We start from the raw sequence: 27,073 nt of genomic DNA, 5'->3' as shown, positions 1-27,073 counted from the left end.
ATAGTTCTACTCTTTCACCCAAAGCTGACTTCTGCACAGCACATACACAGGCTGAGCCAGAGGACAGTGGAGACAACAGACAGACAGAAGGTAAGATGGGAAGCAGCACAGCAAGGGAATGTGCTGCATCCCTGAAACAGAAGGGAACGGAGTCCTCCAAGAAAGCTAGGAAGGACACTGCCCTGACTGCCCTGCCATTAGCTTCAGCCAACACCGCGTCTTAGCTGTGACCGATGGAAGCAGATCCAAACCTCCAAAAGCTCTGTAGCTGAAAGATATGAGTTAAGAAATTTAGTAACTAACAAAAAAAAATGGATTTGGGTTTAGGGACCCAAGACTGGGAATGAACATGTAAAATATCTCTTACCACCACTAAAATAAAATACACTAAATAAGAACATATTAAAGTAATATTACTATCTTAGACTAGTATTAACAAGTACAGTATATGATTCCTTGCTCTTAATATGCCGTGCCAGGCCAAGTCTAAATCAGCATGCAATTTCATTCGGTGGGTGCCCATGTAATGGGAGGGAGGACATATCTGACCTCCATGACGCAGTATCAGGTGGTTTAGTTGAAGAATAAAATATTTAGAGAAGGAAATGGAAGACAAATTTGTAAGGAAGAAGTTACTTCATACATATAAAATATTTTGTAAGGTCCTACCCTTATTTAGCTTCACAGAATTGATGAACACAGTTAATTTATCAAACTTCTCCCCCACTAATAAAGACCACTCTTAGCTCTCTCCTTTATAAACACATGGCTGAGCACAGCCTTTAAGACTTCCCCTTACAAGTATCGGAACTTATCTTCCTCCTACTGGACGTCTGGTCATCCTTCATCCATACTAAGGACCTCTGCCATCCATTCTCTTTCCATTTCTATTCTTTTTTTTTGTTTGTTAATCCTCACCCAATGATACTTTTTCCATTGATTTTTAGAGAGAGTGAAAGGGAGGAAGGAAGAGGAAGAAAGAGAAACATCGATGTGAGAGAGAGACACTGGTTGCCTCCCCACACACTCCAACGGGGGCTGGGGATAAAATCTGCAACCCAGGTACATGCCCTTGATTGGGAAATCAAACCCATGACCCTTCAGTGTAACCACAGAGCCACACCAACCAGGGCCTATTTCTATTCTTAATTCATTTCTTCTTTTTCAATTATTCCTCCTTCCTCCCCCACATCCAAAAGAACACTTAATTCATGAAAGTGAGAAGGAAATTCTCAGGTGCTCAAAAGGCATGAGGGGTTTGGAGGAGACTGCTGCTCTGAATACTTCAAGGAAGAAAAATCGTACCTGTGAGATGTCTTTGAGCAAATTTATGCTTTTTTTAAAAATTATTTTTGTTACAGATCTTTCTTTTTCCCCCACTGACACCCTCCTCCCCATCCTCCCTACCCTGTCCCCAGCTTTGTTGTCTGTGTCTGTGGGTTATGCAATACATGCACACAAGTTCTGTGGTTTATCTCTTTCCTCCCTCCCACCCCCTCTTCTGAGGGCTGTTAGTCTGTTCCCCACTTCCACATCTCTGGGTCTACCCTGTTCCTCAGACTGTTATGTTCATTATATTCCACAAATAAGTGAGATCATGTGATATTTGTTTTTCTTTGCATGGCTTATTTCGTTTAGGATAATACTCTCCAGGTCCCTCCATGTCGTCGCAAAGGATCAGAGAACTTTCTTTCTTACAGCTGCATAGTACTCCATTGTGTACCTATACCACAGCTTTTTTTTTTTTTTTTTAATCCTCACTCGAGGACATTTTTCCATTTTTTGTTCAGGCAGAGTGTGGGGGAGAGAGAGGAACAGAGAGAGAGAGAGAAACATCGATGTGAAAGGGACACATCGAGTGGCTGCCACCCGCACAACCGACCAGGGCCGGGGACAAACTGCAACCGAGGCACATGCCCTTAGCGGGAACCGAACCCGGGTCTCTCCGGACCGCAGGCCGACGCTCTAACCGCTGAGCCAAACCGGCCAGGGCTACCACTGCTTTTTTATCTATTCATCAACTGATGGACATTTGGGCTGTGTCCAGATCCTAGCAATTGTAAATAGTGCTGCTACAAACATGGGGGTATATATATTCTTTCTGATTGGTGTTTCAGGCTTCTTAGGGTATATTCCTACAAGTGGGATCACTGGGTCAAATGGCAGTTCAATTTTTAATTTTTTGAGGTAACACCATAGTGTTTTCCATAGTGGCTGCACCAGTCTGCATTCCCATCAGCAGTGTACTAGAGTCCGCTTTTCTCCACACCGTCACTAACACTAGTTGTTTGATGATTTGTTGATGGCGGCCATTCTGACAGGTGTGAGGTGATACCTCATTGTTGTTTTAATTTGCATCTCTCTGATGATTAGTGATGTTGAGCATGTCTTCATATGCCTCTTGGCCATTTGTATGTCCTGTTTGGAGAGGTGTCTATTTAGCTCCTCTGCCCATTTTCTAATTGGGTTCTCGGTCTTCCTTTTGTTGAGTTGGAAGAGCACTCTATATATTTTGGAAATTAACCCCTTATCTGATGTATCAGTGGCAATTATACTCTTCCAGAGAGTGGGTTGCCTTTCCATTTTGTTGGTTGTTTCTTTTGCTGTGCAGAAGCTTTTCAGTTTGACATATGGACAATACTTTTTTGACCTTGTTTTAATTTCAGCCACTTTTGACATTTCTTGAAACACAACACAACTATATTGCCAAAAAGACCGCCCAAGATGTTACTTTTTAAAAATTAAAAGTACAATTCGCAAATCCATAAATGTGATACATCACATAAATAAATTGAAGAATAAAAACCACATGATCATATCAATAGATGCTGAAAAAGCCTTTGACAAAATCCAGCATCCATTTCTGATAAAAACGCTCAGCAGTGTGGGAATTGAGGGATCATACCTAGACATAATAAAGGCCATATATGAAAGACCTACAGCCAACATCATACTCAATGGGCAAAAACTAAAAGCATTTCCCTTAAGAACAGGAACAAGGCAAGGATGCCCACCTTCGCCACTCCTATTTAACATAGTACTGGAAGTCTTAGCCACAGCAATCAGACAGGAAGAAAAAATAAAAGGGATCCAAATTGGAAAGGAGGAAGTGAAATTGTCATTATTTGCAGATGACATGGTACTGTACATAGAAAACCCCAAAGACTCCACCAAAAGCTTACTAGACTTAATAAATGAATTTGGCAAAGTAGCAGGATACAGGTCTTTGAAAAAAGAAATAGAGCAAGATGTAAAAAAGTGGAAGAACATACCCTGTTCATGGATTGGGAGAATTAACATCATTAAAATGTCCATATTACCCAAAGCAATCTATAGATTCAACGCAATCCCCATCAAAATACCAACGGCATACTTCAAAGAATTAGAACAATTACTTCAAAAGTTCATATGGAACCAAAAAAGGCCTCGAATAGCCACAGCAATCTTGAAAAGGAAGAACAAAGTTGGAGGGATCACAATACCAGATTTCAGGTTATACTACAAAGCCACCATAATCAAAAGAGCCTGGTACTGGCACAAGAACAGGTATATAGACCAGTGGAACAGAATAGAGAATCCAGAAATGGACCCTAGGCAATATGCTCAATTAATACTTGACAAAGGTGGCAAGAGCATACAGTGGAGTAAGGACAGCCTCTTTAATAAATGGTGCTGGGAAAATTGGACAGCTACTTGCCGAAAAATGAAACTAGACCATCAACTTACACCCTACACGAGAATAAACTCAAAATGGATAAAAGACTTAAATGTAACTCATGAATCCATAAAAATCCTAGAGGAGACTGGGGGCAACAAAATCTCAGACATCATACGCAGCAGAATTTTTACTGACACATCACCTAAGGCAATAGAAACAAAGGAGAAAATGAACACATGGGACTACATCAAACTCAAAAGCTTCTGCACAGCAAAAGATACAATCATCAAAACGGAAAGGCTACCCACTGTATGGGAGAGCATAATTGCCAATGATATATCAGATAAGGGGTTAATTTCCAATACATATAGAGTGCTCATACAACTCCACAAAAGGAAGACAAAGAATCCAATTAAAAAATGGGCAGAGGAACTAAATAGACACCTCTCCAAACAGGACATACAAATGGCTAAGAGACATATGAGGAAATGTTCATCATCACTAATCATCAGAGAGATGCAAATCAAAACAACAATGAGGTATCACCTCACACCTGTCAGAATGGCCGCCATCAACAAATCATCAAACAACAAGTGTTGGCGAGGGTGTGGAGAAAAGGGGACTCTAGTACACTGTTGGTGGGAATGCAGACTGGTGCAGCCACTATGGAAAACAATATGGTGTCACCTCAAAAAATTAAAAATTGATCTCCCATTTGACCCAGTGATCCCACTTCTAGGAATATACCCTACGAAGCATAAAGCACCAATCAGAAAGAATATATGTACCCCCATCTTTGTAGCAGCACTATTTACAATCGCTAAGATCTGGAAACAGCCCAAGTGCCCATCAGTAGACAAATGGATTAAAAAGCTGTGGTACATATACACAATGGAGTACTACGCAGCGGTAAGAAAGAAAGATCTCTTATCCTTTGAGACTACATGGAGGGACCTGGAAACTATCATCCTAAGTGAAACAAGCCAAACAGAGAAAGACAAATTTCATATGATCTCACTGATTTGTGGAATATAATGAACATAACAGTTTGAGGACAATCCCCTAAGGAGTGGGGAGGTGAGAGAGGGATGAACCACAGAACTTATATGCATGTATGCATGAACAGTGGACATGGACAACAATCTGGGGAAGGGGCAGGGAGGGAAGGGGGAGGGGGGAATCAGTGGGGGAAAAAAGGAGAATCATTTGTAACAAAAATTAATCAATAAAAAAAAAAACACTGAAAAAAAAAAAAAAAAAGAGTACAACTTACCCCATTTTCTAAAACAGAGAGTTGATCCCGGGCTGCAACACCTCCAATTATCAGAAGCTCCCTGAAACAAACACCATAATAATAATGTAGAACGAGATTCGAGTGTGGTTCACTGCATTTGCACATCTTTTAGGTGGAAACTCAAGGTGACAGTAACTGGGGAAGGGTCCACAAGGAAAGCGCAGGCAGGTGGACAGTGTGCCTCTCACCCAGTGGCCGTATGGAATGCTAAGTGGGGAAAGTGAGCAGAACGGGCAAGTGTGGAGCACAGCACCCCAGCCCTCGTCTACACAGCCTTCCAGGGGCTCCGAATCCTGTTCAATCACCTTTTCACACATATATGGTTGCACGTGTACAGAATATCTCTGAAGTAATATATAAATATTAATTTTTAAAAGGTGCCACCAGGTAGAATAAGTAAAAACTGGGGGGGGTGGGGGTGAAATGAGACTTTTCACAGGTTATCTTTTACTTGTTTAAAATTTCTCATTCAAAATACTTCCCAAACAATGTTTAGGTTAAAAAAATTGCCTTATGTCAAGACAATTCAATGGAGGAGAGAATAGTATTTTCAACAAATGGCACTAAAACAAATGAATAAGCACATGCAAAAGAAAGAAGTTAAGCCCTGGCTGGTTTGTTTAGTGGTTAGAGCATCAGCCCACGGACCAGAGAGTCCTGGGTTCAGTTCCCGCTAAGGGCATGTACTTTGGTTGTGGTTAGTCCCCAGCCCAGGGTGGAGTTGTGCAGGTGGCAACCAGTCAATGTGTCTCTCTCACATCGATGTTTCTCTCTCTCTTCCTCCCACTCTATCTGGAGATAAACGCAAAAGTGTCCTCGAGTGAGGATTAAAAAAAAAAAAAAAAGAATGAAGTTAACTCTTCCCTTGTTTTAAAGATCTTTAGAGAGCCCTGGCCGGTTTGGCTCAGCGGTTAGAGCGTTGGCCTGCGGTCCCGAGAGACCCGGGTTCGGTTCCCGCTAAGGGCATGTACCTCGGTTGCAGTTTGTCCCCGGCCCTGGTTGGTCGTGTGGGTGGCAGCCACTCGATGTGTCCCTTTCACATCGATGTTTCTCTCTCTCTTCCTCTCTCCCCCTCCCACTCTACCTGAACAAAAAATAGAAAAATGTCCTCAGGTGAGGATAAAAAAAAAAAAAAAAAAATCTTTAGAGAGGAGGGGGAGGGAGAGAGAATTACCAATTGGCTGCCTCCTGCATGCCCCCTACCAGGGATCTGGCCTGCAACCAGGGCATGTGCTCTGAACAGGAACTGAGCCGGCAACCTTTCAGTATATGGGACAAAGTCCAACCAACTGAGCCACAAAGGCCAGGGCTTAAAATTCTCCTTTATAGCATACACAAAAATTAACTCTAAATGAGCCACAGACCTAAATGTAAAACCACAAAGTATAAATCTCTTAGAAGAAAACATAAAAATAAATTTTCATGACCTTGGGTTAGGCAAGATTTCTTTATACGTAACACCAAAAACAAAAGCAACAAATGAAAAAAAAGGCTGAACTTCATCAAAATTAAAAACTTTTGCATTTCAAAGGACACTATCAAGTGAAAAGACAGCCCACAGAATGGGAAAAAATATTTGCAAATCAGACAAAGTGTATCTAACATGTAGAGTGTGTGTGTGTGTGTGTGTGTGTGTGTAAAGAACTCTTAAAACACAGTAACATAGACAAATTATCCCACTGAAAAATGGTCAGGGGAACAGACATTACAAATGGCCAACAAGCACTTGAAAGATGGTCAACATCATTAGCTACAGTGAAATGCAAATCAAAACCAAAGTGAGACACCACCTTACACCCATTAGATGGCTATAGTAAAAAAGACAGGTAATAGTTTGGTAAAGATAGAGAAATGAACCCACATACATTATTAATAGCAATGTCAAATGGTGGTATCACTTTGGGAAACAGTTTGGGAGTTCCTGAAAATGTTAAACCTATAGCTACTATATGATTCAGATATTAGACCCCAGGGGCCTTATACAGAGAAATGAAAATGTCCACATGAAACCTGTCACTGATGTTCACAGCACAGTAGCCAGAAAGTGGAAACAACCCAAGTACCCATCAGTTAATGTATGAATAAATGTGGTATATGCATATGATGGAATACTTTTCGGCAATATAAAGTAATTAAGTACTGACACATGCTACCACATTGATTAACCTTGAAAACATTATGCTAATTCAGGGAAACCAGTCACAAAAGAGCATATACTATCCACTTCCATTTGCATAAAATGTCCCAAATAGGCAAAATCTAGAGACAGAAAATAAATCAGTGGTTCCACCCACCGTACGGCTGAGGAATACAAAAGAACAGCCCCTGTCTGAGGGAGTGTAAATCTGAAAGGGACGAGTAACTGTCTTTACAACCCGCCAGTGCGCAGGGTGAAGGCGAGGCATCCATGGGGGCGGTACTGGGAAGGACGGGGCTGAGACAGCAGGGCAGCTTCCCAGACAGACCAGGACTTGAGCTGGTTTTCAAAGGAAAGGCTCATTTGTACTGAATACCAAAATAAGTAACCCACAACTTTACCATCTTAACAAATAAATTTCATTATTCATGTTCCCTTCCAGCCTTAGTCCACAGGCATATTAACCTTTACAGACAATTACAGCACAAAATCAAGCATTTTACATTCTTCCAAACACTCTCTCATGAAGAGTTCCGAGCCTCTTGTATGAAACAGATGCCCTGGCTGTGCTCCTTCAGTGACTTTGCCTATCGCATCCCCAAGGCATTTCATCACCTTTGTTTTGTGCTCTCTCCCCCTCCACTCCCACACCCACTCCTACGAAAGCAAAGACGAATTCTCCTTGTTCTATCCCTGGTCCCTAGCCTAAGACTTCACACACAGCAGGTGTTACTCAAAGTCACTGGGGCTAAGTTTCATGCATCAATCCTGAACACAAAATTAGGAATTATTTTACCTAAAAAGTTTGATTAAGTATCACTTATCCCTGAATGAGTTTCATTGTAAGAAAGATCAACATTAACAAGATGGGTCTGCATGATGCCAACGATTCGAGTTCCTGGAATTAGCCAGTGGCGATGGTGCCGTGTGGGGCTCTGCTAGAAACTCCGAAACTGGCCCATCTCAGTGATGAATTCAGTGTGTGAAAAGGGTTTCAATAAAAAATAATTCACAGTGAAATGAACAAAACTCAAGTGACAAATCAACTGACCCAGAGCGTTACTTCTATGATAGGGCCTCCTTTTCCCCGATTAAAAGGGAGTCTCCTGAGCAAGGAGTTCCACAAGATCACTTAACTTTGGTAGAAAGAGCCCCCGACTAGACAGTGACCAGTCTGGGTACCCAACGGGCAAAGGTCACCACTGTGAGAAAGGCGACCGCCTCACTGAGTTATGTTTGCCAGCATACTGCAAAGACAGCAGGATCTTCTCCATGCGCACGAAGGGATGAATCTAACACTGAATGAAATGCTCCCTTAAAAACAAATTTTTACTGATACCGTTGGGCAACCATGACTCTTCATGTAAAAGACATAGAAAAAAAAATCTCAATTTACTTTTCTTTTAAATCAAACTTTTCACTTCAGCAGTTTTACAGAGAAACTAATTGCTACTTTATGTCAAGGTGTACATATACGTGTATAAACATACACGCTGAATTTCTACCTCATTGTTTCTACCTTACCCTTCTTCTCAAACACCTCAAACCTAAAGAGAGTAGACATTTGAGCAAGACAGGAAACTTTACCTTAATTTAGGGTTATCAACGTATTTCTTAAACTGCTTGATGTTATTCAGAGTCTGCTCGGCCAGCTCTCGGGAGGGCTCGACGATGAGCGCCTTGGGAGCGTTGGGGAGAAGCTTGGCCTGTGCCACCTGCGCGTTACCTTGGGGAACACAGAGCAGAGCACATGCACACACTGCAAAGCACCTTCGTTGTAAAGCATGAGTGCAAATATTCCAACATCAAAGATTTAAACAGCAATCGTCAGAAGTATAGGAGAGTCAAACAAAACACAATACAGCTAAGATTGTTCAAATGAAGTAAGGTTTCTTTAAATCTACTTGCAATAACTGCCACTGATAGATACGTTTTTGGATAAAGTGAACTAAGTTATGAAATGTACATACTTCAAACAACTGAAAGAGATTTGGCAGTACAACGGGTAGGGGTCTGAGCTCTGCAGTCAGACTGCCTGGGTTAGAATTCAGTTCTACCACTCACTTGCTCTGTGACCTTGGGCAGGTAACTCCAGTCCCTACTCCTCAAGTTCTTTGTAAAACGGGAAGAGTACCACCTTACAGGGTTGTGGTGAAGAGTAAATAATCTGTGTAAAACACTGAACACAGTGCTGTGGCACTTAATGTACACATGTTAAAAATACTACCATCATCGTCATCATCAGGATCCCAACATGCCTAAACTAAAACCAAATTAAGACTTTATGAATTAGGTTTTGAAGTTTAATTTTACTGGTGTGTTTAATAAGGACGTGTGCCTAAACCAGCAAGGGGAGTATATGTAACTAACCCCTAAGAGAAGCCTTGCCTACTGGAGCTTTCACCCGGACCCCACCCTCCAAACCCTTGCCCCTCAGGTGTGATACCTGTGCGCTGCGATTTGACAACGCAATTGTCCGGCGCCTTGGAAAGAGCTACGAAACCGTCCTTTGGTGCAAACTTAAATTCTTCTTCACCAAAGTTAAATTTTATTTCAGCATTCTAACATGGAATAAAGGAGAAAATAAAAATTTTTAATCTAATAGTAAACTAGTCAACACACAATAATGCAGATCAAAGTAGCTATGATCACGGCAACATTCTTCTATCTGGATTCTCCCTTACCTTCAAAACACAGGCAGGAAAGAGGGCTTGGTTCTTCATATGTGGTGGGATTTCAAATGCCAAACCAAGGTCTTTACCTTAAAAAAAAAAAGAGTGTTCACCCGCCCACCTGCCCGCTTCCTTCGTGCTACCCTGTGCGGCACCTCGTGCCACCTCTTCACTTTGTCACTTAATCCTGAAGTTGCATATTTATCTACTTACTTGATTTCACCATTTAGATGATAAGTATCTCAAATTTATTATGTCCCAAAGAGAACTCCTATCATCCAACTGGCTCCCCGCCTACTACCACAACCCACCCACCCACCAGTATGTTCTCAACACAGTGGCTACAATGATACTGTTAACTAAAGACAGACGATACGAATTCTCTACTCAAAATCCTAATGGCTTCTAATCATACTCAAAATAAGAAGTACGTGTCATGACCAATAAACAAGGCCCTAGATGGCCTGGCCTCACTACCTCACCGACTTAGCTTCTACCACCCTCCTCCATGCTCAGTGTCCTTCAGACCCATTACTGCCTCCTCACTGTTGCTCAGATACCCCAAGCACATTTCCACCTCAGAGCCTTTGCATTTACTTCTCCTCTGCCTGAAACACTCTTCTAAGATATCTGCATGGCCCACCACCAACCCATTCAGATTTCTACTCAAATGTCAACTTCTCAGAGAAGCCTTGTCTGACCGCCCTGTGTAAAACAGCACCCCCACACTGCTATCACCCTCCATTCCCTTACCCTGATGTAGTCTCTCCCTCATGCACCTGTTCCCACTTGACATACTAGGTATCTGCTGGTCTCTCCCCACCAGAATGTAAGCCCCACAAAAGTAAACATGTTTGCTCCATTTTTTGCTCATTCTCCAGCACCTACCACCAGGGTGGCTGGCACATAACAAATGCTCAACAAGTATTTATTCAAAAAGAGGCAGGGAATGAGAGAGAGAGGACTGAAGAAGAGGATGAGGAAATTAAAACATCAGAAATAGACCTTCTAACAAGACAATCCATAGAAAGCTTACCATTTTTGGAGAATTTGACATGTCCTTTATCTATGTCTAGGTAACACCCAATAGTATCATGCATAGTAAATTCCTAGAAAACCAGAAAGTCAAGTGCTGTTAATAAAGCAGATTCATAAAGTGAAAAGTTCAAATATACCAGCACCAAAAGTATGTGTTAGCATTTTAAAATAATCCCTTGGAGCTCCAATGTGTGGTTAAAACACGTCTATTACATAGGCATCTCATACAGAACAGCAGACGCGTCTGACAGGCTTTTAGCGTCAATGTGACTTTGGACTCCAGAACAAGTATATTTAGATGACTGTGATTAAAAATAAGAAATCAGAATAATATGTGTAAGTCAAGCCCAATCAAAATGGGGTAAAGACAGAAGACAGAGTAAAATACTTTGGAGGGCTAGATAAATTGTGTAACATCTCTTCACTGAGTCCAAATCCAACCTGAGGAAAATATGGGGGGGGGCAGGCAAAAGTAGGTTTACAGTTGTGAGTACAAGAAACAGTTTATTTATTACTATTTATTAATTATTGTATTTATTGTTGTTGTTATTATTAACCTACTTTTGCCCACCGCTATATTCAGATGGTCTAGTTGAATTTGAGAATTTCTATATCCTCAGTCATGTCACGAGTGATCAAGTAAACACATATAAGAAATACTATAATTAAGTCAATAAAACAACTTACCTCTCCATAATTATCAAATTGTTTATTATGGGATTTCTTTCCAGTCCCACCAAAGCCAAAGCCAAACTTGTCAGTACCTAGATTTAAAAAAGTGTTTTATTTACGTGGCGAGACAGAAATATACAGCTCAAAGCCCGGTGAGGGAGGCTCACAGACCCCGGAACAAAAGCACCGTGCAGCCCGGCGTGGCGTGCCCTCACACACACCACCGTACCCACCCGCCTCGTCTGAACCCGGTCCTCCGCATTTTACAGTTATGTATTTTTGGGTACTTCAAATCTTTTTTGGTACAGATTAAGGTACAGATAAATTCTGTTTCCATGTTTCTAAAACATATACTCTGTATGGTCAAGTTTATTATCTCCCCATTATAACAAAAATGTTAACTCCACACATACAGATCAGGAAGTCCAGTTCTAGAAACACTTACCTAGATCTAAGGAAGCCTGCATGGAAGACCACCCGACTCTGCACAATCCCTGGTCATGACAGGACACTTCATAGTAGTGCTTCCCTACAAGGGCAAAATGCTTTAAGATTTGTATCAGTTACAATGTGATTCATTTACCATGTAGCCACTTTCCCACTGTTTCTGAATTATAACTGTATGATCCAAAAGAAGAACTGTAGGCCTTCTTGTAACCTTAAAAATCTTTTCAGACCCTAGCATAAAGCTGTATTAAGAAAGTTCACTGACACATGTACAGATGCTGTTAAGTACCTTTCGTTAGCCCTTTGGTAGCTCGACATCCGTGCCATTCCTTTATTTCTCTGCTCTGACAGCAAAGGCCATCTGACCCAATGGCTGGATTTTAGAAAAACAGAGAACAATGTCAGTACAGATGATCTAAGTCAGATTCTGAAATAAGTATCATTCAGTCTCACAAACAAGGTTAATTCCTGTGCTTGCTGCAATGTTCCAGAGAATGAGACGTGCGGACTCCTGAGTGACAGCAACATTTCCCCCATGAGTAACTGCCCCATTCATCCCCGGGAGGGCCTTGGCCATGTTGGGGACTAGTTTCTACAGTCATCTGTTCACCAGCATAAGATTTTATTAAAACAGGTCTAGAAAGAAATCAAAACAGCACCTGAACTGTCTTGCACTAATAGTAGCTGTATCACCAATACAAACGTGTTCAGCCAACTATTCTCTATAGGTCTTCAAAGAAATGGGTACTCAAGGGTGACACAGCACCCACTCATAAATACTTGTTGCTCTGATTTCATGCCTAAATTAGAGCGTGAGTGAATGCCACATTAAAAGGAAATCAGAAACTGTCTGGATTGCTCCCCAATCCATTGATCCAGAAATCATAAAGGGGGAGCGGGAAAAAAGTACGAATAAATAACCTGTAATTTGCTAATCTCACGATCGACCACAGTGCTCATTGGTACTTAATGGCTTTATGTAAACTGACTCTTGTATATACTGCAAAGAAAAAATAACGTGTGTCCTGGTTCAGTCTTGCACTCATATTCTATACCTGAATACAAAACAAACTTTTTAAAAAGCACTGCATCACACATTTTCCTTATCAGAAATTATTTATTCAAAGTATAAATTCTTACATTATATAAAACTAAACTTTTTATGAAGTTCTTTAGAATGACAAATCCTTAATATTTTGTATTTAAAATTCTATATGCAAACATACAGATATAAACTTCATATAAATTAGGCATCATACGGTGCAGAGTAGCAGTTTGGCGTTTTCTGTGTGGCTGGTTGTTTGGGGCATGATTCCTCATGCCCACTCTACATTTTCCTGCATTCTGCTTTTCTGAACAGCACCTGGCAAAAATTCCTCAAAGTCGACTCTATTCTTGACACTTGATCACTTATGACAACTCTACAAAGTACTCATTCTTTGTAATGGCTTCACAACAGTCCTTCAACACACCCTAGTCTTTGTTAACCATTCCTTAGCAATAGCATTCACTTTGCCGGCAGTTTTAATCCTTATAAATAGTGCTCCATCAAAAAGCTTTGAATGCATACTCTTATACACTGCCACTTCATTCTAAAGGGTAAGACCTTCCAGGAATATATGTTTTTTAAAATGTATATAGTTAATGCCAAACTACTTTTCAAAACGGGAATAATTCATATTGGTTATCACTCTTTTGGATTCCTGCCAATCAGATGGGTAGAGGACATCTCATGGTCACTTTAATTTCCTGTAAACTTGATCTCTGCATGTTTACTGGTACTTGGACTGGCTCTGCTGTGAACTGCCTATTCACAATCTTGGTCCACTTTCCCTACTGGTTGTTTATCTCTTTCTTCCCCAAAACAATTATCTACACAAGAACTCCTTACAGTTTATATAGATTCTCTATCTTTCATCAACACTGCAAGTATTCTTTCCATAATTATTTTTTGTCTCAACTTTTTCCTGTTATAGCTTCTCCACATACTTTTTAGAATTTTATACAAACATACTTGAATCTTTCCTTTTACTATTTCTGAGTTATTTGGGTAGAATTTCCCCACTCCTAAATTGTACACGTTGTGTGTATGTGTGTGTATTTAAGTCTTAAATATATAGAGAATTTGTTTCTAAATAGGAGATAAGTCAATTTCCTATTAGTTCAGATGGATCATCAATTGTGCTAAAACTCTTACTAAACAAAGCATCCCTTTTCCTGTTGAAACAAAGTATTATTTTTCTACATATTAACATTTCATATACACTGGGACCTATTTCCATTATATTCCATTGACATATTTGTCTATTCCTATGTCAGTACTAAACTATGAAAATATAGTAACTATATTCTAAAATTTGGTAAATTAAATCTTCATTTACTATTCCTTTTCATAATTTTCTTGATATTCTCAAAAATAAGTTTCCGGCTTATAAATGAGTTGCTAAAATCTATCCACTTACCAAAAGCAGATCCTCTGTCATATGGGTTCATTTGCCATTTGTTGAGTACTAAATGAATTAAAATAAGAAAGTTACCCACAAATGTTATGAAATGAAAAACTTTATCAAAAATAAAGCATAGCCCTGACCAGTTTGGCCGGTTGGAGCACTGGCCTGTGGACCAGAGAGTCCCGGGTTCGGTTCCCGCTAGGGGCACGTACCAAAAAAAAAAAGCATATATTTTAAATAATTTAATTCCACTACATTCAATTTGTACACAGTATTTCAAACGTACAAGTGTTGCTGTTTCATTAGCAGCCACACTGAAACTGAGCACTGAACTATGCCGAAGACAACCTGGGGATAAACCTCTCCTCCTCCTGCTGCAGTGCACGTTGCATCAGGCAGCACTAACCTTTGCTGAAACGCTGACAGCACTCATAAAATCAGGGTCTGGCGACCCAACCAGCTGATATCAATCAATATGAAAATAAATGACCAACATATTAAGAGCTAGGTAAGCATTTTTTTTTTTTTTTTTTTAAGATGGAGTGGAAGGGAGGGAGGGGAGAGAGAAAAAGGGGGGGAAGGGAGAGAGGAGATGGGGAAGAGGGGGAGGGGGAGAGAAGGGGGGTGGGGAGGGAGAGAGAGAGAAACACACATCAAGTGAGAGAGACACATCAATGGGCTTCCTCCAGCACAATCCCAACCGGGGCCAGGGATTGAACCTTCAACCCAGGTATGTGCCCTTGACTAGAACTGAACCCAAGATGCTTTGGTCCGAGGGTTAATGGTCTAACCACTCAGTAAAACTGGCTAGGGCGTATTCCTCTTTACTTTAATGGGATCAGTATTTTCCTTTTCTAAAATATCTTAATAGTATATGGATAATCAACAAATCATAATAGCTATAGAGAACTCTACATGTTTTCAAGCCAACTTCCCACCCAACGTAGAAATATTTTCTCAATTTCTGATCAAACGATATCTATCATCTGCTTAAACACTTTAAATAATGGGAAGTAACTTTCTCTTGAGGTTCTCTCTTTCATTGTTGGCTCAATCTAGCTGCTCAGAAGTTCAAGTTCAACAGAAACCTTCATCTAGATTATTCTAAGTAGTATTCCTACTTTATAGAACAATTATTTTCTCTCCTGATCCTGTCAATGACTTAACAATTATCTCTTTTACTTGTGTCTCCATGTTTAAATATCCTTTCTTTATTCCTCATTGGACATGACTTTTGGAACTATTCCCATTCTGGTTATCCTTTGGAAGCATTCTCTTTTTTAACCATCTCCAATAAATAACAGTTTAGAAATATTACAAGTTTTGAAATTATTTTTGAAGAGGCCATTCGTCTAAATAGTTCATATCCATTATCCACCTTACAATTCACTTACAAACGAGTTCATTCTACCAAGGACATCACATTGTTACTTCCAAACTACTGGGAAGAAAATGCTGATATGCCAAATTCACTCAAGCTTATAATTTTTTCATAATCATACTTTGTATTATGAAACAAAGGTGACATAAAATACAAAATAAATTTTGTTAAAATATAACAAAGTCATAAATTACTCAAGAAAGAATGGAATTCAGAAACTTTTTAATCAAACAACATAATTTAAAGATGATGAAACTGATATAAGATTGTTCTTGGCACAGATAGGACCAAAGACATAGTAAATAACCAATTTCCACGCAGACAGGACTGAAAACTAGAAACTGACTTGCTTCATCCTTCACACCCTCAACTGGAATCTGGCCCAAACCTGGGCATGTGCCCTTACCGGGAATCGAACCAGCAACCTTTCCGTACAGGGGACGATGCCCAACAAACTGAGCCAGACCAGCCAGGGCTCCTTCTTTCTTATCTTAAAGGAAAATGCATGACTCTTTTCCTTGCGAAAGGCATATTTCCTACCACCATTAGTTTTTAATTCCTACCACCATTAGTTTTTAATTATTTGTAAAACCATTCCTTAATATCTTAGTAAAACATTGTACCAATTTAATATTAGGCGTAAAAAAAATCAAGTTAATAAAAACATTAAAATAATTAAATATAATTTCCCAATTCTGGAGTTTTCTCAAAAAGAGCACTATTAGTATTTAGGATGGACACTCTTTCCCTGTTTATGCTCTAAATAACATTTAACACCTCGTTTCCAGTGCACTGAACACCAATAGCGCACACCGGACACTGACAATAAAAACGCACACTCAAATCTCTCATCTGTACGTATCAGGGATGAGAATTACTAATTTATAAAAAATGAAAATATTACTATGCAAATATTACCTGAAGTACCAGTTTTAACTGTTGTTTTTCCTTTTTTGCCTTCCTGCTGGTCTTTCAGAGTTTCATAAACAATCTGGATAATTGGAATACTGAAAGCCTATCAAAGAAACAATAGTTCTCTATATCAGTATTCCAATATTAATGCCAATAATTAATATAAATTACAAAAATTAGGCATGCACATTAAATAATTACACATATTTCAAATTGCTGCTCCAATCTGCCCAAACTCAAAATACCAGTAAGATGCACAAGAGAGCTGACTGAATGAAGACAACTGGAGCCAGCTGACAGTCCCAGAAAATAAAGAATGGAAACCTGCAGAATGAACCTAAACTCAAGAGGAAAAACACCACCTGTCTGACAGGCTGTTCCTCTAGTCTAGGTCCAAGTGAGATCGACCTCTATGTGCAATTTCTATTACTAGAGCCATTGCAATAAAATTCAGAAGGGAATACAAATACTAAAGATAATGTAGCTGTCTCCAAGACCAGTTTAAAACTATATTCTTAAAGCTGTACTCTTATAGAAGTTATTTCAGAATTAGCTGGCAATAAAAAGATCCCTCTTAGTGACAAGCAATCAATCCATCACATTCTGGAGGAGGCTGCTTTATTAAATATTTCCAAGTCAAAACGACTATACAAAGTTGCTGTAAAAATCAACTCTTACAAAGTAAGCCAATTTACATTTATTACTTACACCCGTTTTTCCACTTCCTGTTTCTGCAGCCTAAATGGGGAAAAAAAGTTGATTTTACAATTTAAGTTGTCAACTAAAGAAGTCAAATTAACAAATGATACCATGTAAAAATCGTTACCACTTAACTAGCTATCCTGACGTTCACGGTGCCTACAGGTGACTCAGGTTTTCTCCTTCAACTGTGATTACTGCCCATCTTGCCACTTCACCCCATTCCCTCAAGACTCTGTTCCCATTGCTACCATTCAAACCTAAGGCCTCGTCATTCTAATCGAGATTACAAAAGCATTCTAACAGTATCAAGTCTCTCAGAACTATACTACAAGCTGCTACCAAATTAATCTTCATAAAAACACAATTCTAACCATAAAACACATCCATACTTAGATTTTCCAATGATCCCCACTACCAACAAATACCGAATTCTTTTGAGAAAGAGCCCAAATAACCTGAGCCGCTATATACTGACCACGTTATCTGGAGTCCCACACCACCACACATATTGCATGCTTCCATCCAACAGCACTACTCCGGGATCACACCTGCACTCTCCTCTTCGCTTTTTTGACTGATGCACTCCCTACCTAGAGACCATTCCTCTTCCATCCTCCCTTGTCCTAAATCTACTTCCTCCTGGAACAGTCGCTTATGGTCCCCTCACCCAGGAGGAAAAATGGCCCCCACTCGAATCCTGTAGTACTTTGCATCCCTTATCCAGGTGCCATGTTCTCTCTTTATGAGAGTTACCTGTGTACATGCATTACTGTGCTACTGGGGTTAAGCTTCTTAAAGGCAAAAACTGCATCTTATTCACCTTTGTTTTCCCCACAACTTCTACCTTGAATACAATATATGTATCCTAAATGTACATAAATAAATAACATTAATTTGGTGAAAATATCATTTTTGAAGCTTATGAAGCTCTTCTGGTGGTTCACAAATAGCACTGCAATTGTGTGTCCCCAGCTCCCAACCACCTCACCAAATTTAAACATACCATAAGTACATCACCGCCTCCTAGAATCAGGGGGATGGATTCTGCCTGGATATCAGTTGGGAGACTAAAAGAATCATATTTAGAAAAATTTTAGTTAGTAGGAAAAAATAAATCACCTAAGCTAATTAAGGCATGCTAAACTTTTCCAGCTAGAACTATATCAAAGTTTAAAAAGGAAATGTTCTATAAGTTAGAGAATCACAAGAAAAACTGAATTTCACTTACCCAAACTACACTAAAAAATATTTGATAAAATTACCAACTGTTTAAATGACAAGGCATCCCTGTGGCAGGTACACTAAGCTTGGGGTACTTACAGCCAATCCATCTCTTCCACAGCTTGCGCAATTTCAGGCATAACACCCATCTCTGAAAATAAAAATTAATTTTTAAAACCACACATACTAAATTTAAATCCTATTGCTCTTAAAATCATTGTTTGTAGAAGAGAGAAAAGGCTTTGAAGCAGAGCTCAGTTATACAGCACTGATGAAAAGAGTGTATGTTTTGGAGAAAGACTTGAGCTCACATCCAAGCTCTCACTAGCAACGTTACCTTGGGCAAGCCAAAGACTTGTTTTCTCCACACAAGATGGAACTAACGTTACCTACTCTGTAGGGATATAGGAAGACGACAGGTAATATGCAGTACATCTACACATAGTTATCACTTAATGCACAGGAACCACCAGTATTTCTAGGACTAATAACAAAATCTGCTGGAGTTAGAGGGTTCTAGACCAGCATCTTGCTTGTTTCATCTAGAGATAATGTGGAATTCATGTGCCTTGGCTATTTGAGGACCATGTGAATACCCTCAGAGAGCCCACATAGATTGGCAGGCATAACAAAACTCTGGATAACTGAAAAGGGAGGAGACAGTGGTAAAAACTTGGGTACTTGGAAATGTCACATGAACAATTGCTCTATTTTTAGTTGTTCACACATATTTAGTAATTCTACTTCAAAGCCAGTCCTAAAGGAATAGATTGGACCCTACTTCTGATTGGGTTTTCTCATTTTATCATTTCTCAAATGAAATGTAAAGGGTAGTTTAGATGGATTACTTATACCTCCTTCCCAAAAAAGAAGTGATTTTTATTTTAAGTCTACAGTTATAAAAATGAAGTTTTCATTATTGTTATTACAGAAGTATATATTCCTATTAAAAATTAACAATACTCAAATATTCCCAAGCCTCCAAAATAACCAATTTGAAAAATTTGCATTTCTTGTAATTGTTTGTGAAGACATAAAACAAATTTACAGACTGACTATATCCATCGCAAAAGTAGCTTTTTCTTTGCATCAGGTGAGAAGAACCATACCAGCAATGAACACAATAGCTACAACACTACAATTTTATATTGTAAACTAGTTGATATAAACATAGATGACATGGGAAAGTATAAAAACCTTTTTCAAATCTCCCCAGGAAAATGCATAGATCAAAAAACGAATCAAGATTTAAAGCTATATATGCAAGCAGACCTTTCTAAGAATCGTTCCCATTAGAGTCCAGATGATTCTCTCTCCCAAAAAGCAGTCTTAAATATGCTGCACACTGCCAGCCAGCTGAAGCTGCTTATGAAACTGTTCTATTGTGAGCAGCAACCAGACTGCTCTCAGCAAATTCCAGACTCTTTGTTCCATGCTGATCATGTTCTCTGCATATTTGCTATGAAACTATGTTTTCTTTAATAGAACATTTTTAACGTTTATGGAATAAACAGGAATATTCATGTTCCTTAATTCTACATTTGTCTTTATTTCCTATCAGAGACTCCTCTAGTCTTCTACCCTAACATCCCTTAAATCTGCGCATGACTCCCAGAGAAGTGAACCTATAAAATGACAACCTGAAACTGTTCAACACACCCTGGCTCTAAAATCATCTTTTAGGAGAGGGCTGGGGGGGAAAAAATTAGCTACCACTGAGTAGATGTCCCCTTGCCTCCTATTATAAGACGCAACTACAACAACGTGAAATCCTATCTCATAACTAAAAATTTGGATTTCCTAACATTCTTATAGGAGAAAAACGAAATACAGTAACATTTAAGTCATCTTAATAGATTAAAAACATTTTTAAAAAATTGTAGGCCTAACGATACATTTATTGCCGTGTAAATTCACCACGTTTAAGCAGACAAAGCTTCTGCAGCTTCTTAAAACTGTGGTGTACACAGGAATGACGACAGAGGATGAGATTAAAAATAGCAACTGTTAGGTTAGATACGCTGCCACAAATTCCTGTTTGGAATACAGGAGGGTATCATACTGTAGGTCAGTAACTATTTTTCAAAACCTGTGCTGGACTAGCGTGTAGGAGAATGAAAACGCGTTTCCTTCTGGCTTCAATGCTATTTATTTAACATTCATGTTGATAAACTAGCGTTTAACAACGAATAAATAACAGGTTTCTGCCTGGGACGTGTATCTTTTGGAAGGACCTGGAAAAAACCGGACAGAGGAAGGAGCGTCCTTTTCCCCTCGGAGCGCGCCCCGCGCCCCGCGCCCCGGCGGCCTGGCCAAGCCCCGCCGGCCGCAGGCAGGTTCCCGGGCACCACTGCCACGTCCGCCAGGCAGGAGGCCTGGGGTCGCAGACGGGCCGGGGTCACGCCGCCGCCGCGGCATCGTCTCGGGGGGCGGGGGGCCTGGCCGGGCAGCCAAGCGCAGGCTGGAGGAGGAGAACGAGCAGGAGGCCGGGGAAGGCCAGCGCCCGCGGAGGAGGCGCGGACCGCAGCACTGAGCGGGCCTCGGGGGCCGCCACCGGGCCGCCGTCGACAGCTCCCTCCGAAACCGCGCGGCGCTGTCCACCCCCACCCACAGGCTCCCCGCCGGCCGCCCGGAGGCCGCGGCGTGGACCGGGCCTCCCGCACCGGCCCCAGCTCGGCACACGCACCGGAGAAGGCCGCCATCTTCGCCCGTCCTCCGCGGCTGGGCTCGCGCGCCCTCCCTCCGCACGGACACGCTGCGCCGTGGCCGCGCGTGCTTCCGGCCCCCGGCTTGCGGCTTTGGGATTCCGGGCGGGGACCCAGCCCCCGGAGAAGGGTTCCGACGCAGGAAATGCCCCGCCCCGGACGCCGGAGCGCGGACCCAGTTCCGGGGGATCCTGTTAGGACAGGTCATCGTTGGTTGGAGCACGCTTGTGTCCTCAGGACCACGTTAGCCTCTATAAGGAAGCAGAGGAGGGCCCCACCATGGCCCAGGATGGTCTGAGGACAGAACTGTGCGCTCTCCGACCTCACTCAGCCCCCAGCCTCTCAGGGCTTTGCTGTGAGTGGATGGCCCGCACGGAAGGCACCGAACTCCTGGCCCAGAAGACCAATACCCCTGAGCGCCGGCACCCAGCAGGCATGCACTTCGTATGTCGGACTGAAATAAATAATGGTTTAGGTCTCCCAGCTTCCTTTCCACGGTGTTTGGTGTAATATTGATAATTTCAAGTTGATGGAAAATTTGAGTTTCATGAAGTTTTGACTCCTTTCCCTTTGCAGAAAGAGAGGAAAATACATGAATATTTAATTCCCCCTGTCTCTCCCCCACCCCCCGCAACAACTGTCTCAGGTAGTATTAGTATCTTTAGATGAGAATACTAAGACTCAGGAAAGTTACTTAACTTACCCAAAGCCACACAGCTGCGAAGGGGCAGTGTGGGATCTGAGCCTCCTCTGCCTAACTCCAGGTCCCCGGTATCATCAGTGGCCTGGCACAGAAGACGTGGAGACAAGTGATACCCTCAGGCACAACGTATTGGGTGGAGTTAGACTTCGGGAGCCATACTCCCTGAATATGAATTCTAGCTCTGCCACTTGCTAGCTGAGTAACCTAATAAGTCTGGGCTTCAGTGGACTCATCTGTAAAATAGTCGAGAATAACAGTACCTATCTTGTAGAATTGTTATATGGATGGGATAAAATAGATAAAGCACCTAGAACGGTGCATACCACATGGCAACAATAGGTCAGTGTTAGCTCTAGTATTACTATTACATATGTAACAGGATTCACCTGACTCTTCAACAGCCAAGGTCTGCAGCTTCCCACCTCCAGGGCCAACATTCACATTGTATTTTATATGCTCATTATATTTTACATAAGTTTATATAAGTGATGTCCCTCGGAGTTATGCGATGTGGCATTTCTGAATAGATGCCATGTACGCCACATTTCAAAGACAGGCACAGGACCACATATTATGGAAGACTTTCAAAAGGGAAATCTGAAATCTGATTTTTGTGCCTTTAGCCAATCCCCATCTTAAACATACGAAAAGCTTAAAGGTGCAAGTTACGAGAAAAGATTTCTCTGAAGAGAGTTGTTGAAGCACCGTGGCATTTCTCCTCCCTCGGAGGAGGAAGCATTTTCCAGGGCACTGCGCAGAGAAATTTCACCTCTGGAGTGCGGGAAGCAGAGCCATGCTGTGAGAAGCTGTGGCTAGAAAGCCCTGAGGTGGCAGGGCAGGGAAAGGGGCAGAGGGAAGGAGAAGGCTGCTGTGGAAGCAGATCACAACTCCAACAGCTGTGGGGAAAACGTGTGACTTTCTCCTCCAGGGCTAACTGGACCCTTGGGGAGTGAACCCAAAGCTGTCTGCAAACAGAATGTGCCTAGAGAAGCTAAATGATGCAGCAGACAAACCTCCTTCCCCCAAAGAACCCTGTTGTATTCATCTTATAACTGGAAGAGGGATAGCTGTTACCTGCTTCGTGTAAGTTGCACTTGGAGAATACCAGCTGAAGAATTTCCAAGATACCCATAAAAAGTACCCCCTGAATGAAAGAATAAACCTTAAGTATGATCGAGGCAGAGAGCACCAGAGTCACATCACCGCGGCACCAGATAAAAGTGGGTATCTCCCCAAGCCTCACCCGAGACTTTATCTGTCCCCCTGGGCTCAGCGCTAATAGGAGAGGGGAGGGCAGAGAAGAGACTGACCACACCCTCCACCTCATTGCAAGCTGGGGAGGGAGGAAAGTATAGTTTGGTAAATGTTGTGCATTTTGATCACTTACACTGTTTAAGTGCAGCTATGAGGCTATAATTGTGATGAATGTAACCAGACAAATTTTCATTATCTGAGAGAGACCAGAAAAGCTCTGGAAGATACCAGAGGCTCCATCTGGGTCAGGAAAAGAAATAGCCCATGGAGAGGGTTTCAAGGTAATGCATAATGTTTTCTGCTCATGATCTATCAAGTTTAGCTCATTTAATATACTGCTTTAATAAATATAAAGGAGAGAGAGAGAGAGAGAGAGAGAGAGAGAGAGAGAGAGAGAGAGAGAGAATACCCTCAATAATGTGAATTGGGGTAAAATGTGATTGGCTACCCTCCTTGACAGGTAGGACAAGACCAAGCGGAGAAGTGGCAGGCAACCCCCTCACCAAACCAAAAGATAGAGGATGGGTGCCCCCCGTCCAGTATCCTTCTGGTCCACTCTCCCCAGAACAGGCTGATTAAATGGGCACCTACTAACCTGGACACAGATCCCCCTGCCTGGTCCCCAGAAACCCAGCGACAAAGTTAAGTAGGAAGACAACTACCACGAGGTGGTGCCAAACTGCATCTGAGCCAGGTATCTGAACGTGTTTTAAAACTCCCCGTGGAGACTTCCCCGATCCTCTTCCCCCCAGCATATTTCTGTAACCTCACAGTAACCCTGCATCTTATGTAATTAATTGGATCTTTTGAACCTCACTAATCATGTTGTGTGATTTAACTATGTTATCCATGCACCCAGAAAAATGTGCTCTGTATCTTCAAGTCAGCTGTGCTACATACAGCTCACTGCAGAACGTGTGGCCTCTTAAATATGCCCTTCAGACACCCAGGATAGCAAGAGAGGGTAGGCCCTGTGACGGACCCTGTCATCCAAAGCCACACACAGTCCCCTTTCTCTGTCATACGGGCTGGGGGCGGGGGTGGATTACCACCTTTCCAGATTCCCTCGTAGAGACAGCCAGCCATAAGACCCAGCTCTGCCCGGGGAGATAGAAGTGGAAGTCCCAGGCAGGGAATCTTTAAAAGAGAAAGACGTGGCCCTGGCCGGTTTGGCTCAGCGGTTGGAGCTTCGGTCTGCAGTACAGAGAGACCCGGGTTCGGTTCCCGCTAAGGGCACGTACCTCGGCTGCAGTTTGTCCCTGGCCCTGGTTGGTCGTGCGGGTGGCAGCCACTCAATGTGTCCCTTCACATCGATGTTTCTCTCTCTCTCTCTTCCTCTCTCTCCCTCCCGCTCTATCTGAACAAAAAATGGAAAAATGTCCTCGGGTGAGGATAAAAAAAAAAAAAAAAGAGAGAAAGACGTGATTGGCACGTACTCTTCTTCCTTCTGGAACGGGAACACAGTGCCTGGAAAAGCAGCCATGAGTCACGACCATGACTTTGTGCCAAGGCTACTGAAGTGGCAAACAGAAGCTCGCATCCGTGATGACGACGGTGACCTACCTTACCAGGCCAGGTCTGTCTACCTGTAGACCTCTTGCAGTTTGAGAACGCCTTATGCAGCTGAGCACCTGTTAATTAATTATCTCTTGCTTGCAGCCCAACACATTCGTAACAGGTACAGGAAAGAAAGGAGACGAAAGGGTCATTAGTAAGGATTTCATGTGATGAATCAGACGGAAGTCGTTTTCAAACGTTCTAGAATGGAGTGATAAGTAACCTACGGTGGCTAACAGGAGGGGGAGACATTGGCCTGGGTCATGGAGGCACCATCAGAACAGTCCTTTCATATCTGGTCGTTTGCTCACGAAGAGAATGCAGTTGAAATGCGCCGTACACAGTGGAGGACGTGCCCCTGAACCCAGCCTAGGGAATGCAGGTCACATCAGGTTGTTCACTTTGTTCTTTCACTGACACTCAGCCCCTCCCCCCAGGCCCCATTCCCCTTCTGGGACGAGGAAAAGTAAGCTGCCTGGTTCATAAAGGTTTAGCAGCCAGGAAGAAGGAATCACGAAGAGGAAAGTTATTGTGATATAAAATAAGTGGATTAGAAGATGCAGTATCTCTATTTCCTTAATCCCTGGGAAGCGTGTGCTCCGATCTACGTGTGAGAAGAGAGGACCTGCCCTGGGTCCTGCACCTGCTGCGAACAGACCCGAAGTGGCAAACCTTCCATCAGTCAACCCCTCCTCTTGGATAACAGCTCTTGATTGGTAAGGTTTCTGACTCCACCTTCTTTAGGATGGCACCCACCAGACCCTCCATGTCCAGTCTCCTGCTTACTCCCAGCTTATACCCTGCATTTTACCGTAGTACATCTCAAACTAGATAGAATTCCTTGTCTGTATCAGATAACCTTTCATCATTGTGTATTTTCTCATGCTGTTCCCTTTCCCTAAAATAGCCTCCCCTTTTTTAGTTTCAGTTATCAATTGTTCTGTGATAACTACCCCAAAACTTACTGTCTTAATGCAGCAACTGGTTTATTTGTTCACGATCCCTTGAGTCAGCGAGTGGGGCAGGGTTTAGCCAGCTGGCTCTTCTGCTCCACATGGGCTGGACTCAAAGGTCTGAGACCTGACTCCCCTGTGCGAGTCCACAGAGCTCCCGAGTGTGGCCTCACATGGACCTTCTCACGGCAGCATGCCATCCAGGGAGGACAGACTCCCTACATGCTAGCGGGGTTTTGAGAGGATAATGTCCCAAAAATAGAAAGCAGGAGCACATATCTCTTAAGCCAGCCTTGGAAGTCGCACAGTGTCACTTCTGCCAAATTCTGTTGGTCAACACAAGTCACATGACCAGCCCAGATTCACGAGGAGGGTAAATGGATGCAACGAATGGCAGTTTGCGGGCACTTCTGATGTACCACACCTGTCTTCTGGACACACTGCTCATTCACATTCGGCTCAGCCAGCACCTTGCCGCAAATCCTGGTTAATGCCAATTCCCAAATTGCTAGTTTGCCCCAATAATTATTTCTCTTTTTCCTTTCACTTTTAGTTGAACGTATGGCTGCCTAGAATACTTGAGTTCCCAGCCTCCCCTGATAGCTTGATATAGCAATATGCATGTGCTCTGGCCAGTGGCATATAGACAGGGGTGTCCTTAAGGGAAATGGCACATCCTTCTTGCTCTTCTTTCTTCCTGTTGGCTGGAATGTGGACGTGATGGCAGGTGTCTGAGCAGCCATATAGGACCATGAGAAGAGAGCCATATCCTGAGGATAGCAGGGCAATACAAGAGAAGTAGCTTGAGTCCCTGACACCAAGGGGCACCATACTCCTCAAAACCGACTTTAGATTTCTTACGTGAGAGACAAATAAACATCTGTATTCCTTGTTCTGTGTTTTCTGCCCTACTTTGCTGAACCTAATCTTAATTCGTATATCCCCACTAGTTATCTCTTGCCATAGAACACATCGCTTCACAATCTAGTGACTTAAAGCGTAAACATTTATGATCACTTGCAGCGTCTGGGGAGCAGGAATTCAGGGGCAGCTTGGCTGGGCACTTCCACTCGGGGGCATCCTCGCTGTTCCAGCAAAGCTCCTGGCCAGGGCTGCAAGCATCTGATGACCTGTGAGGGAGGCTCAGGTCGTCCAGGTCGCTTGCTCTGGTGACTGCCTCTGCTGCACACAGACCCCTTCCTGGGTTGCTGGAATGGTCTCCTGGGATGGCTGCCCGTGCCCCACCCCACCCACCCCCATGCCATCAAAACAAGTGATCTTGAGAATGAGGCAGAGTAAATGGTCTTTGAAGACCTA

At 42.3% G+C, this 27,073-nt stretch overlaps 1 protein-coding gene across 3 annotated transcripts in view; it reads right to left on the bottom strand.

Annotated features, from left to right (window-relative positions):
- Nucleotides 1–21,446, bottom strand: part of DDX1 (DEAD-box helicase 1) — a 37,829-nt gene extending 16,383 nt beyond the window's left edge. Inside the window, exons 1-14 of one of the 3 annotated variants that reach the window (XM_036262945.1) lie at nucleotides 21,271–21,446; nucleotides 18,684–18,735; nucleotides 18,367–18,430; nucleotides 17,370–17,399; nucleotides 16,668–16,764; nucleotides 14,381–14,428; nucleotides 12,208–12,291; nucleotides 11,917–12,000; nucleotides 11,487–11,563; nucleotides 10,798–10,870; nucleotides 9,774–9,850; nucleotides 9,536–9,650; nucleotides 8,677–8,815; nucleotides 4,932–4,992 (exon numbers count right to left, since the gene is read on the bottom strand). In XM_036262945.1, coding sequence (XP_036118838.1) covers nucleotides 4,932–4,992; nucleotides 8,677–8,815; nucleotides 9,536–9,650; nucleotides 9,774–9,850; nucleotides 10,798–10,870; nucleotides 11,487–11,563; nucleotides 11,917–12,000; nucleotides 12,208–12,291; nucleotides 14,381–14,428; nucleotides 16,668–16,764; nucleotides 17,370–17,399; nucleotides 18,367–18,430; nucleotides 18,684–18,735; nucleotides 21,271–21,286 — 1,017 coding nt within the window. In that variant the 5' untranslated portion in view covers nucleotides 21,287–21,446. Of the gene's footprint in view, nucleotides 1–4,931; nucleotides 4,993–8,676; nucleotides 8,816–9,535; nucleotides 9,651–9,773; nucleotides 9,851–10,797; nucleotides 10,871–11,486; nucleotides 11,564–11,916; nucleotides 12,001–12,207; nucleotides 12,292–14,380; nucleotides 14,429–16,667; nucleotides 16,765–17,369; nucleotides 17,400–18,366; nucleotides 18,431–18,683; nucleotides 18,736–21,270 lie in introns of those variants that run through there. The other 2 variants (XM_036262946.1, XM_036262947.1) reach the window with 2 other exon arrangements.
- Between the last annotated feature and the right edge of the window lie 5,627 nt (nucleotides 21,447–27,073).

This window comes from Molossus molossus, unplaced genomic scaffold (assembly GCF_014108415.1).
Source record: "Molossus molossus isolate mMolMol1 unplaced genomic scaffold, mMolMol1.p scaffold_m16_p_15, whole genome shotgun sequence".
Classification (NCBI taxonomy): domain Eukaryota; kingdom Metazoa; phylum Chordata; class Mammalia; order Chiroptera; family Molossidae; genus Molossus; species Molossus molossus.
Note: the sequence above shows the minus strand (reverse complement) of the source record. Positions and strands in the feature narration are given on the sequence as shown.